Source organism: Sceloporus undulatus, chromosome 3, assembly GCF_019175285.1.
Source record: "Sceloporus undulatus isolate JIND9_A2432 ecotype Alabama chromosome 3, SceUnd_v1.1, whole genome shotgun sequence".
Classification (NCBI taxonomy): Eukaryota; Metazoa; Chordata; class Lepidosauria; order Squamata; family Phrynosomatidae; genus Sceloporus; species Sceloporus undulatus.
The window spans coordinates 170,744,781-170,766,715 of NC_056524.1; the positions used below are offsets into that span (position 1 = coordinate 170,744,781).

A 21,935-nucleotide genomic window follows, 5' to 3' on the forward strand; every position below is an offset into this window, starting at 1 on the left:
CCAACACCCCTTGCCCCCTACATCTGATGTGGAAACAGGGTGCCTGGCTGCACCCACCGTGCCAGGCATCCCATTTCCAGGTCAGTCATGGTGATGTGGAGACATCTGAGTGAAAGTGACGGCACAGCAAGGTGAGGATATGCGCTGGTCCAAAGGTCCAGGTAGACACAGGGGCAGGTGTGTGATTACCCAGTCGTCCCCACACTGAAAGCATGGCCCCACTTTCTTGGGCCATCTGCTCAGCTCCTAGGTCACAGAGCCATTGCAAGGAAGGGAGGCTAATCAATTGGTCTGCCCCATTATGGTAGGGACACTTTCCTGATGGTTCTTGGGGAGTTTCCTGTGCTTGGCTGGAAAGTCTGCCAAGACATGATTTTTACATTGGGAAATGGCAAAGATGATTAATGTAATCACTCCTGACAACAGAGTGGAGTCAAACCAGTCCACTTCTTTTTAGTGAGATGGCAAGATGAAAATAAGTGACAGGGACTACCGTGACATTGGCAGAAAAACTCCGAATGAGTCTGACTGAATGCAGACTAAAGCCCATTTGAATTTTTTTGTGTAGTCTGAGCAGTTTTCTTTTTCTCTGCTGCCACAAAGACCTGTCCAACTGAGCTGTTTCAAATGGCTTGATGTGTTATGGTTTGGCCTGCAAGATGAGCCTTTTCATCTGGGTCCAGTCATCAGAATGATTCCAACCAATTTTATCTGCAACTTGTTGACAGCCTGCCTTGAACATTTGCAGATAAATTGCTTGGGGTTCATTCTGATGACTTGGCTGAGTGGATGTAACTTTGGTCCTTGTTTGTCTCATGTTAATGGATACATTTCATTGTACAGCCGGGGATCCAGGAGCAGGTAAATCCACCCATGTATCTTTGCTCCTCCTGACTCACTAAAAGACTGGGGCCAGAGGTTGGCCAAGTGACATAACACCTCTTTACAACAAGGCAAGGTCCTGACATACTTAATCCCGCTTTGATGCCGCATCCCAGCTGCCAGCCTGTTAGGCTGCTGTGGGTTAAAGGTAATGCAGTAAGGGCCTTATATATGGGGTCAAAACAGTCACCATGGGTTGAGATCGACTGGTGGCCAGTTAACAACAACCAGTAATTTACCCCTAAAGGTCCCTTTAAAAAGCAGCCTGATGCACCACTCTCTGTGCCTTGGCAGTGATTGCTGAAGAGCATGCAAGGCACAAGTGTGTGTGTGTGGTGAGTCCCTTCTCAATCTGATTCCAAACTCCTCCTCCTCTCCTCTCGCATTTCCCCATTTCCCCTCGACTTGCAGTCCGATCTCCAAACCTTTGCTTCTTTTCCTCTTTGCATTATCTCTGACAACCAAGCTTCTTTTTTCCTCTCCACTTCCAGCCTGATCTGAAACCTTCTTTCCTAAATTCTACTTTTGACTTATCCACGGGCCATATCAAAATCCATGATTTTGGCCCTAAAATCTTCCCTTGACTTATACATGAGGTCGACTTGTACATGAGTTTATACAGTAGATTTTACCCATTGGACTTTTACAGTATTTTTAGTGTATCAGATATTAGCAGTCAACTAAATTAGCATTTAGACCCACATTTCAGATTTAATTGTGATTTAGTCTCACATCTGTCATAAGGGTGCCATATTGAACTCAATGGGTCTTATTTCTAAGTTGACATTCATAGATTGTATTGTTAAAAGCTCTTGCTCCTTTCTCCTCATAGCTGTGGTGATAATATGAGTGAGCATTTCTACAATCATGGTATTCATGTTCCCAGTAGTTTCTAAAAGAACTGCTCAGGGGGTAGTGGTAATCAGTCCACATGGTTAACCGGAAGGTAATTTACTTCACTGTTTTGTATATCTCCTATGGAGTCCAGTGTATTCATCATCTTGTGTAGAAATGGAAAATAAATTATAATTGAGATGAAAGACATGCTAGCACTATTTCACTACACCAAGTACCCTTTTGCTTACTAGCCAGTTGTTATTAGCTTGGAATACTGTACAGACTGTTCTACCCCAGTAATATGGTCACAAAGAGAGGGAGGAAAGAAATTTGAAGAACAGGGGGACAGCACTGTGCTCTCAGGAGGATAAGATGTGAAGGAAGATTTTAGTAGTGTGTGACGGTTTGCTGATTTGGACAGAATTCAATTAAGGTGCAAGGATTGAGCATGCATTGTTAAAATGCAGAAAAGGTTTATGCAAGTTTATTGCATCTATTTTTAAAAATGTGTTCCTCACTTGTGTGAATCCCAGAAGATGTTCCACTGGAATTCTCCAGATCAAATCTTTTCAAGTATCTTAAAATGCCACTTGGGAAATGTTTTGGCTTATTTGTGCGTCTCAGCAACAACGGGCAATAACTTACTGTCAAGCTACTTCTTGAGCCCTGAGAATGACACGAGCATTTCAGAATAAGACAATAAGTAATATGCATAAATGTTTCACACCCAAAAGTCATTAGTAAAATCAAATGTTTAGGTGGGTGTTGTTTTTTAAAATCAGTTTTTTGGTGCACTGTCACGCTGCTGTATTTGGCTCCAATACAAAATGACATCCTGCTTGCTACAGTATATTTGTCTTGACTAGATGAAGTTTGGTAATGTCATCACCATGTACAAGTAAGTTTGCACACCTTGTTTGGTATGACTGAGTGATGAGTATTCATCTGGGTTTATCTGCGAAAAATCTTGCAGAGGGAGAGTTAATTCTAGAGTTTTAAAATGGCATTTTGAGATAATTCAAACTAAATAACCTACACAAAAAAAATTGTATATTTTGGTAAGAAAATTGCAAAAGAAAAACTGTGTAATTGGTCCAGCCTTAGACACCAAAACACATGGGAGCACTTCTGTGTTTAGAGTACATTCAAAAGCAGACCAGAGAAGCTCAGGCATGCAATCCGATCAGTTGCCTTGGCTTTTCATTGTCCTGGTAAATTATTTAAAGTGTTTGAAATTTCCTATTGTTAAGTGGCCTGGGGCAGTCACCTGGTTGGTAGTTGAGCAGTCACTGATTGTTTGAGAGTATGTTGGCAGCAGGGACCTAATGTACCCAATCTCTATGTCAAAGTGGTGGAGGAAACAGCACAATAAAAAGAGAAGAACGCGGGAGGATAAAAAGGAGAGCAGGAGAAGTGAAAGAGAAAAAGGAAGATACAATGAACAGCACAATGAACAGGGCTCTGGAAAGAATTAACAGATGTCACTAAGTGAGGAGAGGGGAGATAAATCATATCTTAATAGATCAAAAGTGATAGAATAAAAAACAATTACACGTATATACTTGACTATAAGTCAACCTCATGTATAAGTCAAGGGGAAGGTTTTGGGGCCAAAATCATGAATTTGATATGGCCCGTGGATAAGTTGAGGGTAAAATTTAGGGGCCTGTAACAAGGGATTAAAGGATAAGGAAAGGAAAATTTTATTATTTTTATTGAATTGTTCTTAATGTATTTTATATGTTCTGTTTATTTGTATTGTTATTTACTGTTGTTCACCGCCCGATTTTCAGAAGGGCGTATAAAAAATACAATTATTATATTATTATTATTATTATAAAATAATGCCAAAGAACTTGCAAAATTCCAGCAGGCATAACTATTTCTGCTCACCCTAAAACCTTGATGGATGAGAGAGCTGAGGGTAAGTCAGCGTTCCAAAGAGATGATATTCTTGCCTTTCACCTGGGGATGGTACCTTTTAAAATAAGAGTTAGTACAGTACTTACAAACCCTGTGGACAAAGCTGGACTCAGGTTTTTGGGGTTCAATTTTTTTACTAAAATTTCTATACACTTCATACTGAGTCATATACAGTACTTTTTTCTCTGGAAGAGACCTGAATTGCCAAAAGGTACTTGTAATCAAGGTGGATGTAGCAGAACCAAGGACAAACCTAGAGATGATGATTGCCAGTGGGGAACATCGATGTTGTTACTGGTGTGTGCCTATGCACACGTTTGTACACATGCATATCACTCCAGGTTTCTAGGAAAGCTGGAATTTTTAGGTACATATATAAGCATGGGGAACACACTTTTCCTCAGACACTAATAATGCATGCCTATAAAAAATCATAGGGATGCATGTTTTTACCATATCTTTGGACAGCATCATCATCTTCATCACACAAGTCATCTCTAAAAATTTCCCTGCCACAGGGCCCAAAGTCAACAATCACATCAAAATTAATCAAATAGAAAAGGAGAAAGAGTGGACTTTAAAGAAAAAGAGATGAGGGGAAAAGAAGAGTCATGTGATAGGATGAAAATGAGATGTACTAAAAGGCTTATCTCATTAGCATTATTTGTCTGTTGTTCTGTCTTGCCTCCTAGTGTTGTGCCCAATAGCTGGTAGATATATGAGATCCAAGATGGCATTGAAAAAGGAGTGAGTCTTCTATATTGCCACAAACTGCTGACATGTGCAGATACCCATTTATTTTTTTAGCCAACCTTTTGGCCAAAAGGTACTCAAGGCGTTACAAACGATAAAAGAACTTAATTTTAAAATGATACACAGAGAACTGTCAAAACCAGAACAAACTGACAGGACACACAAAACTCAGTCCTCCTTATGATCTTGTTTGCTCTGCCTGTAGTTAGATAATGAAAATATAAAGATAAACAATTGTAGAAATAGACTATCTTAACTCTTAACAGGATGGACATAATGTTATTATGGACTCCCTAATTAATCAGCAGAGCTCACGGAAGATAAGTGAGACAACCATATCATATTTTTTTTTAAAGTGGACAAGATGTTGACAGATGCCCTTTCCCAATCAGTCCAGAAACACATGCAGTAATTATGGATGACGGGAATGATAGTCAGCAGCATCTGCCAGGGCTATTCCTTTCTAGAGAACAGTAGTGACATCAATTCTGTTGGGAAGCATTTACAAGTGTGACCTTAGATTACACAAAATGTGTAAAAGCCACCTTTCCCAAATACTGTAACTTTTGGCATATCAAATCTCTTGTGATAATTTGGATGTAGCTTCCTGGTTGGGGTGCCCAAATGAGGATGAAGGTAAGCAAGTGAAGTTTGCGAGATGGTTACAAACACGACCTGAGGTGCATTGCATGGTATAATATCTGGGGATGGTTTCATCAGTGAGGGAAAAGGAAAGGAAAAGACCCCCAGTCACCTGATGATCTCCTGGAAGCGATGTATGATTGTCAGCATCCACATTTTTCTGTCTCTTCCCTCCAGACCCTTTTAATGATCCAAGTAAATCATTCCTAAAGAAAGCCCTTCACAGTCAAACAGTCCTTCTCCTCATAAGTTATTAAAGACAATGTGACTAGATGTCTGTGAACATCTTTTTAGTTTCTTGACTATTACTTATTTCTTGACCATACAGTGACCATGCTGGCTGGGGACTCTTGGAAGCTATAGTTCAAAGTATGTTTCCAAGTCTGCATTTGTGTGGTACGCACAAGTAAGAACCAGATGCTTCAAACCATCTATATCATTTATTGCAGCCATAGTCACCTGTTCAAAAGTGGATTCTGAATCCAAATAGTGGATAAATTTTAGTTTCCTCGTTGGGAAGATGAAGGGGTTCAAGATTTAGATTCGGTCCAAGTGTCCCTATTCTTTAATACAGAATGCTGATTTGATCAGATTACTCCTATGTGTTAGGGATGGCCATCTATCTCCCAACGTATAGAACCATTTATAGAACCATTTCCCCTGTGTGATGCGGCTTTGATGGAAATATTCTTCAATTGCAGAACAAACATTCACAAACACTGGAAAAAACCTTCAGGTTTATATGGTTTATTATTTAAATATAGTCTTGAATATAGAACAAGGGTGGAACTTAATGGCCCTGCCAAAATTTTTAGATGTAGTCTCAGCAATCCTAACCAACATTGCAAATGGCTGAGGGACACTAGGCATGAGCACAGCCCAACAAACACTGGAGGGCAGTGGGGATCCCAAATTCCGAGGTGGATTGAATGAACACTCTAAAAACCTCTTGTTTCAAAGCTATCCCACCCATTTATCATTCCAGTTAGTAGATCTAAAAATTGTATAGACATGATAGATAATACGGCCGAGTTGCTTGGCCTTTCCTTCACATAGTTTCTCTAGTAGGAAAAACACATAAGAATTTCTGATCCTTGTATTGGTTTTGCTGACATCCTTGAAAGAGGATTGAGCATCAGGATATAAAGGTCTTCACTACAGAACATATACAGTTCGATACTGTTTAACTCATGGTCATCCTATGGAATCCTAGGATTATAGTTTGTTGTGTCACAGGAGCTCTTTAACAGAGAGATTAAATATCTCACAAAACTATAAACCCTAGAATTCCATGGTCACTGAGCCATGGAATTTAAAGCTTGTGTTAAACAACAACAAACAACAACAACAGTTTAACTCACCAGTGGCAATGCCAGTTTTTTGGTTGTGACCCAACCACACATCCACTGCCCGAACAATAAGTATATATTCTGATTTAGCTTCCCCGGTCCTTAGAAGAGGGTTGTGTGATTTCCCCTGCAGAAAACAAAAAGAGTAAAAAGTGAAATATGATTTTTTTTCATGCATTAATGAGAAAAAGAGCGAGAGATAGAAAAAGAGAGATTATTTTCATATTACAAAGTACAGAGAGTGCAAATAAGTGAGATCTTCTGCAACCACTCTGATCTCACTGAATTCCTCAGGGGGAAAGTGATAACAAAGAAGCGAACACTGGAATACAGTGCGGCATCTCCAAAGGAATTACACAGTTAATGATTTAACGGGTGAAAAATTCTTCCAGGCCTAGGGCCCTTCATACTACACAATTATACCATATACACCTCATGTATAAGTCAGAAATTTAGGTCAAAACAGTGACTCAAAAAACCTAGCTCAACTTATACCAGGGGACAGCCCAGCTGGGAAGAGACTGGGAGGGTGAGCAATCTTCTCTGCAGCTTCTCCCCAGACAGAGTCCAGCTGGGCAGAGGCTGGGATGGTGATTGATCCTCCCCACAGCCTTTCCCCAGTTGACCCTTAATTCATTCATGGGCCATATAAAAAATCTTGCCAAAAGTTGACCATCAACTTTACATTGAGGTTGACTTTATAGTCAAGTATATACAAGTAGTTCCATTTTAATTTTCATGATTTCACTCCTATGAAATCTGATTTTGCAGTTAAGGCCATGCCGGCCAGAGAGTTTCTAGTATCTCACAAAATGACAAACCCAAAGATTCATCAGACGTTGCATGACAGGTAAAGTGCTCTCATAATGCTACAAACTGTAGGAGTTGAAGGGCCCTTGGGATAATATGGGTGTGCTGTTTAGAAGAACAGGATAAGCCGATATAAACAGCACCATTAAAATTCATAAAAGATGATATACAAATCAAGAAACAGCACGAGCACATAAATGAAAGCCCATCCCAGTCAGTTTCTAAAAGCCTGACAGTATAAAAACTGTTTTGCCTTGCAGAATGAGAACAAGAGCATCCATTGGGAGGGAGTTCCAAAGTCTGAGACCAACTACTGAGAAGGCCTTCTCCCTTGTTCCCACCAAATGAGCCTGAGAGGTGGTTGGATATAAAAAAAGGCACTCTTGCATCACCAACACTTTGAATTGTACACAGAACAGACCAGCTGCCAGTGGCGCAGTTGAAAAAAGAAAGCTGTGTGTTCCCTGTAGCCAACCCCATGAACTATCTGGCTTGCAGCTCTTGGGCCACTGAGCTTCTAAGAATGCAAAAAGCACTCCTGGGTCACTGCTGAGACCTGGGCCTCCAGCTTAGGGCTGAATCAAGAGTAACCCCAAACTATGATCCTGTGTCTTCAGAGAGGAGTGTAACCCCATCTAGCACAGGTTCAATCTACGCCTCCAATCGGTCTTTGAATGACCAGGAATACCTCTGCTGTCTGGATTCAACTTCTATTGTTTCCCCTCATCCAGTCCATTACAGATGTTCATGCACCATTTTTTAGCATGGAAACAGCTTCCGTTGAATTAGGAAGAAGAAATACTAGAGTTGGCTATACTGGTGACATCTGATCCCAAAATTTGGACAACCTCTCCAGTAGTTTCATCTATATGTTGAATAACACAGAGGACAAGACAAAAACCTGAAGGATTCACAGGACAAAGACTAAGGAGTCAAGAGGAGTATCCCAGCACCGCCCTCTGAGAGCACCCCCTCCTAGGAAGAAACAGAGCCACTGTAGAACAATATCTTCAAATCCCCTCCCATGATGGACCAAGGTATTGAAAGCTGCCAATTGGCAGCCGAAACCAACAGGAACCGAAAGGTGACCAAGCTTTCTCCACCCTATATAAGAAGGCCTTAAAGCCAGACTGCTGAAATGGATTAGGTAATCCCACCACATCCATTCAACCCCTGCGAGCTCAAGAAGTCACCCACTTGTTCTAGAATCTGCAAAAAAATAGAATGTTGGGGCACTGCAAATAGTTATCCCATCTTAGTAGAATCCAAGGCTTTTTCAGACATGTTTAGGACCTTTACCATGTTGTGAAGAGAATTAATCATTCCCCTTATCCATCTCACCATCCCCCTTTTACGCATGGATTTATAAATCAGAGGGACAAGGGCTCTAGCACGCATGTGTTGGTCCTCATCTCTCCAGGAATCTGTCCACATTATTGGGCTGCACAAATTGAAATGTATTCATAACACAGGACAAAGCTGGAGGGCAGAGTTTACATTGTATCAACTCAGGCATCTATGTCAGCACCTTTATCAATTCTAGCATCCACATCAGACGTTAAATCTGCGGATTTTATTATGGGTGATTACCAAATTCTTCACAGTGGGCTGTTAAACTAAGTACATGGTAGTAGAAGATAGGAAGACCTGAGCAACTCCTGGCAGAGCAGTTAACCTGAATGTTGAAGTCCCCCAGCATCCACAAACTTTAGGTGTCAAACACTACCAAAAGACCACTGTAATTCCCAGTATCAAATGGTTGCTGCAAATGAGCCATCTTGTTGGGCACAGTGAAGATTTGGAATGGAATATGTTCTGAAAGCCTGGAGAACCAATCTGTAGGTTTGGGGAAATAAAAACAACCCCATGCCCTCTGCTAACTTTACGCAGTTATCTAAAAGCCCACTGTCAGATTATGGACTGCAGGGACGTAGCCAGGATTTTAGGAAAGGGGGGGGGGTGTTATGACTAAGTGCCGCCATTCTTAATCGGGGCTTGGGGGTGCGGCGGTGCAGCAAGACACGCACCATTTCATTTTTTCTAATGGAAGAGGGGGTCCGGACCCCAAGGACCCACCACCCTTGGCTCCATACCTGTGGCTTCTTGTTCCAGTCTACTCTTTAATTTCTTGATGCTGTCACACCAGTATAGGTTAACCAAGATAGGTTTCATCTTCTGCTCCCCCAGTTTCCACAGTCTAATATTCAACCTATACAGCCCAGCTGTTGTTCTGTTCACTTCCTTGTCAACTACTTAGTTGAAGGGGTCTGTCATAAGCAGGTGTCTTTGGAGCGGAGGTGTTAAAAATTAATCTAGATCATAGAACGAAAGAGGTCAACGGGTTCACTAAAATGCATTTGCCTCTCAAGTTCCTGCTGATATCATAATCTTTGCGGCTGGCAAACTAATCAGTGGGCGGATTTTTTAAAAAAAAAGTATGAGTGTGTCTCCTCAGATGATGGATTGCTCCACTTTGCCCACAAAGTTACATCCCAATTAGGCACACCTTCAAGAAGCAGGTTCAGTAATTTCAATGGAGAATACTCTGCAGAATAAGCCCTTCCCCTTCAAGACACAGACCATATAAACAGGTTCTTTATCCTTTACAACCTTCGTATTCTCATATTTTTTTTTCTTAGAGAATGTGTCGGGGAAAAGGCCCATCATGCCAAGAGAAGAGATCTCAGGTCAAAGCCCCTACTAAGATCTTTGCCAGGCCCCTATTAATTAGCAAAAATTGAGCCTTGGGAGGAGCCACAAACACTGATTGTCAAACAAATTTTCTGAGCTAAAATTATGATGGCTTATCTAGAGCAAATTAGTAGAAGCTATTATGCATTGAATCGATAAATAGATGCAAGAATTATTCTAATTTTAAGAAAAACAGATTATCCTGCCCAATCAAGGGGACGTTTGACGCCGCTTACAAAAACGATAGTTCCACCAATACTTAAAACACCAAAATTTGTTTACCGTTCTCACAGATAGCCTTGCTTCACATTGAGATGCCATTCTTTTTTACAGGTGAGGCGATGGCCTGGGGGGTAGACCAATACTTGATGCCCCCAGTCCTTTGCCGTATGCGATTGTTATGGATACTTGTCAGCTTGTTGCCGCTTGAGGCTGTGACAAGCTGCCTGGCTGGGGTGGAGGAGACCACCACCCTGCTCCCTTGGATCCGCGTGCCCACACTGCCTTCGCCACTCAGCCCTTTCTGGGCTGCTGTTCAGATCTCACCTGTGGAAAGGCCTTCTTAAGGGAAGGTGCGTGCTCCCAACGGCACTGAAGCGCGGCAATGACAGCTTGGAAACGCCAAAACTTAGCTCCTCTCGATTTTTTTTAACACAGTTGGTCTACTTATTTCTAGCCTTACCACTTTCGAGAACAGTCCTGGATCATTTGTTTCATTTTCTCGTGTAGGATTTAACCGTCTATAATCATTTACATTCTTTCAATCTGGTTTCCAAGTGGATGGCTCTTTGGCTTAATAAATGGGATGAGCACCATCCCCCTTACAGTCGGCCCTGACTTGACAACCTTGTCCAAGGGGACACCTTATTTTACCTTACTATTATTTTTGACTTCAACCTATAACCTGCGACATTCCAACATAAAACATAGAAACAAACACGATTTAGCGCAGAAAAAAAGCTTACAAACATGCCCAAAAAACTAATGTACAAATATACCTAGCTGCAACTTTCCCCCGCCCCCCAAAAAAAGATAAATAAATAAAAGGAATAACTTCCTGCTTCTCTCTGGTATGTCCTCTCGTAACTTATACTAAAATTTCTCTTAAAGGTTATAACAAACTGTAAAATAAATCTTCTCCACAGGGCCGTGCCAAGGGGGGGTTCTTGGGGTCCGGACCCCCCTTCATAGAAAAAGGGTGTGTGCTGCTGCGCCGCCGCCCCACCCAAGGCCTCATCTAAACGGTTGCACTTAGTTGGCCCCCCTCTAAAATCCTAGCTCGTCCTGTTTCTCCAATATCCTCTTTCCTGGTAGCTACGTTCTTTCTGACTAATTTAAAAATATTGGCAAAAACCTGTATCCATATATCTCAAAATTACAGTAATAAACTTCTTTTTTGCCCTTTTCTAGGTCTATCAGAGGTCACCAATATAAACCGACTTCAAATGTTGGCATCCTAATTATTAATTAATTCTCCCTTTCCACATTCCACGCACTTAGAAGTCTTTGACAAGTGCAGGACATGGCAATAGTGGCTTCCATTCAAGACAGAGCGTAATCACTCTGACTCAAAGAAGTTTCCATGGTGCGGGACCTATCAAGCGGCAGGGTTCAGTTTCGGTAGTTCCTTTAAACACTGCTACAACCAGACCAACCTATTCACATCAACTTGTTGGGAGGCCACCCACTCCTATACAACTGAGGTCACGCCTACCAATTCGAGTTCGACATTTTTTTGAAACTTATCAGCTCATATGCACTTGTTCACGTTCATCACTAGGGTTGGTCTCCCTCAGTGTCGGTTAACTCATGGCTAACTTCAAAGGCCTTCCTGGATGTGGGAGTGCGGATGAGGGACAAAGAACACCACCGAGAAACCCGTCATCCTGCCTACTGCCCCAACCAGACCACCCAAGGGGCCAGCTCTGAGAAGAATAACTTTTTGACTGCAACAGATCTTGTCCCGCTGGCGTTTTACTTCCAGGAGCCCTGTGTTCACGTGCAAGCTCAAATGTGTGCGAATCCTTGTGGCCCACGTTCTTGGCAGCGCAAACCTGTTTCTAGATTAAAAAATTATTTTTTGTGTGGGAAAAAATATTTTTTTTGGGACGCCTCAAACAATTCGCACAAAAAATGTTTCAGACAAACAGTAGTTGAGTGCCCGTTCTTTAATTGAGGTACTGATATACCTTTAACGCATGGCTATGTCCGATACTGGGCTTTCAAGCAAATCCCTAATTGCCAGCCCCTAAAATAACTGACTGAACTCCTCCCCTATGTACTCATAGATGTTCACTTGAAAATTGGAAGCCCTGAAAGTCGCTTCACCTTCTTTCACATGAGAACCGTTTGTTTTTATATTAGTGTATTTCCTTGCCCAACACTTAGGGCAATCTGAGTGTGCCTAGAATAGTGATGTAGCTTGTGAGAGGGAATATTCACATATCATCTTGCATATGAACAAAAAATTGGATTTTGTTTATGCTGTTAGGGGATTATTAAAGGCATCCCTATTGTATTTCTTTTCTGGAATCAGAAATTTCTGTTCATTTGGTATGATGCTCAGCATGGAAAAGGAAAAAAAAAAATTTGGAGCAAAGAACTAAAAAGTAATAAATAAAATCATGAAGGAAGAAGGCAAGAAACATGAGACAAGAAATAAAATGCTGTGCGACTGAAGGATGAATTGCTGCGAAACACGGAGATCCTTCATAAGGAGTAGATAAAGGGTTCGGGCCATATCTCTAGACGATCCAAATCGTGGATTTTCGAAACATGCACGGGGGCAGATGTGGACAACAGGCCAAAAGAGGGAAACAGAGACGCTCGTCTTTTGCGCACAGTACAGCGCGATCTTTTAGCTCGGATAAAAAGTGTGAAATCGAAGTACACCGCAGTCTTCTCCAAGAATTCACTGGAAATAGGTTTCAAAAGAATTCATGATTTACCCAAAATTTCGGGACCCAGTAGGGGAAGTAGCCCAGTTTAACCGTTGATACCTGCAGTGCGGACAAGTGGTCTAAATATGAGGGATAACACAACGGCAGTGTACAAAAAGAATCAAATGAGATATACGAAACTTCAGACTGGCTCAACCCAGAAAAATCATCAGTAATACGAGAAACATATAACCCATCCTGGGACATAAAAATGCCGTTTTCGAAATACACTGCAATGTTTTGGCCCCCGCAACAACTAGGCGGTTAGAATACACCGGGAAGCATTTAAATCACAACATTGGAAACGTCAACAGGAAAGAAAGAACCTTAAAGTCAAATAAAGTTGGTACAGTCTGAAGGGACACCAAAACCCGGACTCAGCAAATGCAATGAGTAAACACTCAGGTGCGCGGCTGTCAGAGCCCATGATCATTTTAGCCGATACTTCATTCTGTTTTTTTTTAAGGGACGTCGGAAATCAAACAACATGAAAATACACCGATTCACCTGGGTCATCTCTTACCGGCTAACAGAATCTATTACACTTTCGGTCAGATTTCTGGTGGGCTGCCCAGCCCCACAGAATGCTGGCGAAAGTCCGGAATACACATATTAGAAACATGGCCACTCGCCGAAACACCCACAAAAATGATCCAAAGGTGTTCCCACATATTTGGTACTAAGTTTCTTCAACAGGCAGATTTTACCTCACCAAGGACTAGTTGCAAAAGCTTGAGAGGAACACAAAGTCATGTAAGTATGTATTCGATGCCGATGCTATAGGCGATGTGAACAGGTCTGGATTCTCTGATATCATATCTCTGTTTTACACTGTCCCCCATACTTGTATTAATAACAGAAAAGAGGGTTAGACTTATGAACACCGTCTTAAGGGGGGGAGGGATAAAGTGTTTTTAATTGTCATATTTTATATTTTACTGTTGTTAACCGCCCGGATTGGTTTGCCAGAGGGCGGTATACAAATAAATATTATTATTATTATTATTATTATTATTATTATTATTATTATTATTATTATTATGTGGAAACAGGGTGCCTGGCTGCACCCACGTGCCAGGCATCCCATTTCCAGGTCAGTCATGGTGATGTGGAGAACATCTGAGTGAAAGTGACGGCACAGCAAGGTGAGGATATGCGCTGGTCCAAGGTCCCAGGTAGACACAGGGGCAGGTGTGTGATTACCCAGTCGTCCCCACACTGAAAGCATGGCCCACACTTTCTTGGGCCATCTGCTCAGCTCCTAGGTCACAGAGCCATTGCAAGGAAGGGAGGCTAATCAATATGGTCTGCCCCATATATGGTAGGGACACTTTCCTGATGGTTCTTGGGGAGTTTCCTGTGACTTTGGCTGGAAAGTCTGCCAAGACACTGATTTTTACATTGGGAAATGGCAAAGATGATAAATGTAATCACTCCTGACAACAGAGTGGAGTCAAACCAGTCCACTTCTTTTTAGTGAGATGGCAATGATGAAATAAGTGACAGGGACTACAGTGACATTGGCAGAAAACTCCAAATGAGTCTGACTGAATGCAGACTAAAGCCCATTTGAATTTTTTTGTGATAGTCTGAGCAGTTTTCTTTTTCTCTGCTGCCACAAAGACCTGTCCAACTGAGCTGTTTCAAATGGCTTGATGTCTGTTATGGTTTGGCCTGCAAGATGAGCATTTTCATCTGGGTCCAGTCATCTGAATGATTCCAACCAATTTTATCTGCAACTTGTTGACAGCCTGCTCTGAACAATTTGCAGATAAAATTGCTTGGGGTTCATTCTGATGACTTGGCTGAGTGGATGTAACTTTGGTCCTTGTTTGTCTCATGTTAATGGATACATTTCATTTGTACAGCCTGGGGATCCAGGAGCAGGTAAGATCCACCCCATGTATGCTAGATCTTTGCTCCTCCTGACTCACTAAAAAGACTGGGGCCAGAGGTTGGCCAAGTGACATAACACCTCTTTACAACAAGGCAAGGTCCTGACATACTTAAATCCTCGCTTTGATGCCGCATCCCAGCTGCAGCCTGTTAGGCTGCTGCTGGGTTAAAAGGTAATGCAGTAAGGGCCTTATATATGGGTCAAAACAGTCACCATGGGTTGAGATCGACTGGTGGCCAGTTAACAACAACCAGTAATATTACCCCTAAAGGTCCTTTAAAAAGCAGCCCTGATGCACCACTCTCTGTGCCTTGGCAGTGATTGCTGAAAGAGCTGCAAGGCACAAGTGTGTGTGTGTGGTGAGTCCCTTCTCAATCTGATCTCCAAACTCCTCCTCCTCCTCCTCCTCCTCGCATTTCCCCATTTCCCCTCGACTTGCAGTCCGATCTCCAAACCTTTGCTTCTTTTCCTCTTTGCATTATCTCTGACAACCAAGCTTCTTTTTTCCTCTCCACTTCCAGCCTGATCTGAAAACCTTCTGTATCCTAAATTCTACCTTTGACTTATCCACGGGCCATATCAAAATCCATGATTTTGGCCCTAAAATCTTCCCTTGACTTATACATGAGGTCGACTTGTACATGAGTTTATACAGTAGATTTTACCCATTGGACTTTTACAGTATTTTTAGTGTATACAGATATATTAGCAGTCAACTAAATTAGCATTTAGACCCACATTCAGAATAAATTGTGATTTAGTCTACAATCCTGTCACTCAGGGGGTGCCATATTGAACTCAATGGGTCTTATTTCTAAGTTGACATTATAAGATTGTATTGTTAAAAGCTCTTGCTCCTTTCTCCCTCATAGCTGTGGTGATAATATGAGTGAGCATTTCTACAATCAATGGTATTCATGTTCCCAGTAGTTCTAAAAGAACTGCTCAGGGGGTAATCAGTCCACATGGTAAACAGGAGGTAATTTACTTCACTGTTATTGTATATCTCCTATGGAGTCCAGTGTATTCATCATCTTGTGTAGAAATGGAAAATAAATTATAATTGAGATGAAAGACATGCTAGCACTATTTCAATACACCAAGTACCATTTTGCTTACTAGCCAGTTGTTATTAGCTTGAATACTGTACAGACTGTTCTCACAACAGTACTATGGTCACAAAGTAGAGGGAGGAAATTTGAAGAACAGGGGGACAGCACTGTGCATCAGGAGGATAAGATGTGAAGGAAGATTTTAGTAAGTGTGTGACGGTTGCTGATTTGGACAGAATTCAATAAGGTGCAAGGATATGAGCATGCCATTGTTAAAATGCAGAAAAGGTTTATGCATCTTATTTTTTAAAATGTGTTCCTCACTTGTGTGAATCCCAGAAGATGTTCCCACTGGAATTCTCCAGATCAAATCTTTTCAAGTATCTTTAAAATGCCACTTGGGAAATGTTTAGGCTTATTTGTGCGTCTCAGCAACAACGGGCAATAACTTACTGTCAAGCTACTTCTTGAGCCCTGAGAATGAACAGAGTATTCTCAGAATAAGTAATATGCATAAATGTGTCACACCCAAAAGTCATTAGTAAAATCAAATGTTTAGGTGGTGTTGTTTTTTAAAATCAGTTTTTTGGTGCACTGTCACGCTGCTGTATTTGGCTCCAATACAAAATGACATCCTGCTTGCTACAGTATATTTGTCTGACTAGATGAAGTTTGGTAATGTCATACCATGTCACAGTAAGTTGCCACCTTGTTTGGTATGACTGAGTGATGAGATTTCATCTGGGTTTATCTGCAGAAAATCTTGCAGAGGAGAGAGTTAATTTCAGAGTTTTAAAAATGGCATTTTTGAGATAATACAACTAAATAACCTACCAAAAAAATTGTATATTTTGGTAAGAAAATTGCAAAAGAAAAACTGTGGTAATTTGGTCCAGCCTTAGACACAAAAACACATGGGAGCACTTCGTGCTTTTAGAGTACATTTCCAAAAGCAGACCAGAGAAGCTCAGGCATGCAATCAGATCAGTTGCCTTGGCTTTTCATTGTCCTGGTAAATTATTTAAAGTGTTTGAAATTCCTATTAGTTAAGTGCCCTGGGGCAGTCACCTGGTAGATTGAGCAGTCACTGATTGTTTGAAGAGTATGTGGCCAGCAGGGACCTAATGTACCCAATCTCTATTGTCAAAGTGGTGGAGGAAAACAGCACAATAAAAAGAGAAGAACGGGGAGGGATAAAAGGAGAGCAAGTGAAAGAGAAAAAGGAATGAATGAACAGCACAATGAACAGGGCTCTGGAAAGAATTAACAGAATGTCACTAAAGTGAGGAGAGGGGAGATAAATCATAATATTAATAGATAAAAAGTGATAGAATAAAACAATTACCGTATATACTTGACTATAAGTCAACCCCATGTATAAGTCAAGGGAAGGTTTTGGGGCCAAAATCATGAATTTTGATATGGCCTGTGGATAATTCGAGGGTAAAATTTAGGAGCATGTAACAAGGGATCTAAAGGATAAAGGAAAGGAAAATTTTATTATTTTTATTGAATTGTTCTTAATGTATTTTATATGGTTCTGTTTATTTGTATTGTTATTTACTGTTGTTCACCACCCTGATTTTCAGAAGGGCGGTATACAAATAAAATTTTATTATTATTATTATTATTATTATTATTATTATTATTATTATTATTATTAAATAATGCCAAAGAACTTGCAAAATTCCAGCAGGCATAATTATTTCTGCTCACCCTAAAACCTTGATGGATGAGAGAGCTGAGGGTAAGTCAGCAGTTCCAAAAGAGATGATATTCTTGCCTTTCACCTGGGGATGGTACCTTTTAAATAAGAAAGTACAGTACTTACAATAACCTGTGGACAAGCTGACTCAGGTTTTTGGGGTCAATTTTTTTACTAAAATTTCTACACTTATACATGAGTATATACAGTACTTTTTTCCTGGAAGAGACCTGAATTGCCAAAAGGTACTGTGTAATAAAGGTGGATGTAGCAGAACCAAGGACAAACCTAGAGATGATGATTGCAGTGGGGAACATCGATGTTGTACTGGTGTGTGCTATGCACACGTGTAACATGCATATCACTCCAGGATTTCTAGGAAAGCTGGATTTTTAGGTACATATATAAGCATGGGGAACACACTTTTCCTCAGAACAATAATGCATGCCTAATAAAAACTATAGGGATGCATGTTTTTACCATATATCTTTGGACAGCATCATCATCTTCATCAACAAGTCATCTCTAAAATTTCCCTGCCACAGGGCCAAAGTCAACAATAATCAAAATTAATCAAATAGAAAAGGAGAAAGAGTGGGACTTTAAAGAAAAAAGAGATGGGGAAAAGAAGAGTATGTGATAGGATGAAAATGAGATGTACTAAAAGGCTTGTCTCATTAGCATTATTTGTCTGTTGTTCTGTCTGCCTAGTGTTGTGCCCAATAGCTGGTAGATATATGAGATCCAAGATGGCATTGAAAAAGGAGTGAGTCTTCTATATTGCCCACAAACTGCTGACATGTGCAAATACCCATTTATTTTTTTAGCCAACCTTTTGGCCAAAAGGTACTCAAGGCAGTTTACAAAGATAAAATGAACTTAATTTTAAAAATGATACACAGAGAACTGTCAAAACCAGAAACAAAATGACAGGACACAAAACTCAGCTCTGCCTAATGATCTTGTTTGCTCTGCCTGTAGGTTAGATAATGAAAATAAAGATAAACAATTGTAGAAATAGACTATCTTAACTCTTAACAGGATGGACAATAATGTATTATGGACTCCCTAATTAATCAGCAGAGCTCACGAAGATACAGGTGAGACAACCATATTCAGTAATTTTTTTTTAAAGTGACAAGATGTTGACAGATGCCATTTTCCATCAGTCCCAGAAATCACATGCAGTACTTATGGATGACGGGAATGATAGTCCAGCAGCATCTGCAGGGCCATTCCTTTTTTAGGAGAACAGTAGTGATCTAATTTCTGTTGGGAAGCATTTACAAGTAGTGACATTAGATTACACAAAATGTGTAAAAGCACATTTCCCAAATACTGTAACTTTTGGCATATCAAATCTCTTGTGATAATCTTCTTGGATGTAGCTTCCTGGTTGGGGTGCACAAACGAGGATGAAGGTAAGCAAGTGAATTTGCGAGATGGTTACAAACAGACCTGAGGTGCATTGCATGTATAATTATCTGGGGATGTTTCATCAGTGAGGGAAAAGGGAAAGGAAAAGACCACCCAGTCATCCTGATGATCTCCTGGAAGCTGATGTATGATTGTCAGCATCCACATTTTTCTGTCTCTTCCCTCCAGACCCTTTTTAATGATCCAAGATAAATCATTCCTTAAAGAAAGCCCTTCACAGTCAAACAGTCCTTCTCCTCATAAGTTATTTAAAGACAACTGTGACTAGATGTCTGTGAACATCTTTTTAGTTTCTTGACATATACTTATTTCTTGACATATACAGTGACCATGCTGGCTGGGGACTTCTGGAAGCTATAGTTCAAAGTAATGTTTCCAAGCTCTGCATTTGTGTGGTACGCACAAGTAAGAACCAGATGACTTCAAACCATCTATATCATTTATTGCAGCCAACGTCACCTGTTTCAAAGTGGATTCTGAATTCCAAATAGTGGAATAATTTTTAGTTTCCTGTTGGGAAGATGAGGATGAAGGAGTTCAAGATTTAGATTCTTTCCAAGTGCCCTATTCTTTTAAATACAGAATGCTGGATTTTGATCAGATTATCCCTATGTGTTAGGGATGGCCATCTATCTCCCACAGTGTAGAACCATTTATAGAACCATTTCCCCTGTGATAGATGCGAGCTTTGATGGAAATATTCTTCAATTGCAGAACAAACATTCACAAACACTAGAAAAACCTTCAGGTTTATATATTTAAATATAAGTAATTGAATATAGAACAAGGGTGGAACTTAAGTGGCCCTGCCAAAATTTTTAGATTGTAAGTCTCAGCAATCCTAACCAACATTGCAAATGGCTGAGGGACACTAGGCATGACAGCCCAACAACAACTGGAGGGCAGTGGGATCCCAAATTCAGAAGGTAGGATTGAAATAACACTTCTAAAAACCTGTTTCAAAGCTATCCCACCATTTATCATGATCCAGTTAGTAGATCTAAAAATTGTATAGACAGATAGAAATAATACGGCCTGAGTTGCTTGGCCTTTCCTTCACATAGTTTCTACTAGTAGGAAAACACATAAGAATTTCTGATCCTTGTATTGGTTTTGCTGACATCCTTGAAAGAGGATATGAGCATCAGGATATCAAAGGTCTTCACTACAGAAATAATACAGTTCGATACTGCTTTAACTCATGGCTCAATCCTATGGAATCCTAGGATTTATAGTTTGTTGTGTCACAGGAGCTCTTTAATAGAGAAGATTAAATATCTCACAAAACTATAAACCCTAGAATTCCATGGCACTGAGCCATGGAATTTAAAGCTGTGTTTATAACAACAACAACAACAACAACAAGTTTTTAACTCACAGTGGCAATGCCAGTTTTTTGGTTGTGACCCACTCCACCATCCACTGCCCGAACAATAAGTATATATTCTGATTTAGCTTCCCGGTCTAGAAGAGAGGTTGTGGTGATTTCCCCTGCAGAAAACAAAAAGAGTAAAAAGTGAAATATGATTTTTTTTCATGCATTAATGATGAAAAGAGAGAGAGATAGAAAAAGAGAGATATATTTTCATATTACAAAGTACAGAGAGTGCAAATAAGTATTCTTGCAAACCTCTCTGATTCTCACTGAATTCCTCAGGGGGAAAGTGCTAACAAGAGAACACTGGAATACAGTGCGGCATCTCCAAAGGAAATTACAAGTTAATAGATTTAAAGGGTGAAAATTCTTCCAGGCCTAGGGCCCTTTCATACTACACAATTATACCATATACACTCATGTATAAGTCAAGAAATTTAGGTGAAAAACGTGACTCAAAAAACCTAGCTCAACTTATACACAGGGGACAGCCCAGCTGGGAAGAGACTGGGAAGGGTGAGCAATCTTCTCTGCAGCTTCTCCCCAGACAGAGTCCGGCTGGGATGGTGATTGATCATCCCCACAGCCTTTCCCCAGTTGACCCTTAATTCATTCATGGGCCATATAAAAATCTTGCCAAAAGTTGACCTCAACTTATACATGAGGTTGACTTATAGTCAAGTATATATAAGTAGTTCCATTTTAATTTTCATGATTTCATCCTATGAAATCCTGGCATTTGCAGTTAAGGCCATGCAGGCAGAGAGTTCTAGTATCTCACAAAATGACAAACCCAAAGATTCAATCAGACGTTGCCATGACAGGTAAAGTGCTATCATAATGCTACAACTGTATGGAGTGAAAGGGCCCTTGGGATAATATGGGTGTGCTGTTTAGAAGAAACAGGATAAGCCAGATAAATCAGCACCATTAAAATTCATAAAAAGATGATATACAAATCAAGAAACAGCAGAGCACATAACTGAAAGCCCATCCCAGTCAGTTTCTAAAAGCCTGACAGTATAAAACTGTTTTGACTTGCAGAATGAGAACAAGAGCATCCCTAGGGAGGGAGTTCCAAAGTCTGAGACCAGCTACTGAGAAGGCCTTCTCCCTTGTTCCCACCAAATGAGCCTGAGAAGGTGGCTGGATATAAAAAAAGGCATCTCTTGCATCACCAACACTTTGAATTGTACACAGAAACAGACCAGCTGCCAGTGGAGCAGTTGAAACAAGAAAGCTGTGTGTTCCCTGTAGCCAACCCCATGAACTATCTGGCTGCAGCTCTTTGGGCCAACTGAAGCTTCTAAGAATGCAAAAGCACTCCTGGTCACTGCTGAGACCTGGGCCTCCAAGCTTAGGGCTGAATCCAAGAGTAACCCCAAACTATGATCCTGTGTCTTCAGAGAGGGAGTGTAACCCCATCTAGCACAGGTTCAATCTACGCCTCCAAATCTGTCTTTTGACTGACCAGGAATACCTCTGCCTTGTCTGGATTCAACTTCTATTTGTTCACCCTCCATTCTATTTGTCCACTGGATTTGTTCATCCAGTCCATTACAGATGTCATGCACCATTTTAGCATGGAAACAGCTTCCTTTGAATTAGGAAGAAGAAAATACAGTGGTACCCCGGGATACGAA

General features: G+C 40.7%; 1 protein-coding gene across 8 annotated transcripts in view; it reads right to left on the minus strand.

The window, feature by feature from the left end:
* Positions 1–21,935, minus strand: part of CDH23 (cadherin related 23) — a 568,554-nt gene that overhangs the window by 163,396 nt on the left and 383,223 nt on the right. For all 8 annotated transcript variants that reach the window (XR_006102875.1, XR_006102876.1, XM_042457557.1 and 5 more), the window contains exon 20: positions 20,296–20,408. Coding sequence is in view for 6 of the 8 variants with exons in the window: in XM_042457557.1 (XP_042313491.1) it covers positions 20,296–20,408 (113 nt within the window). In the remaining 2 variants the exon portion in view is untranslated. The remainder of the gene's footprint in view (positions 1–20,295; positions 20,409–21,935) is intronic.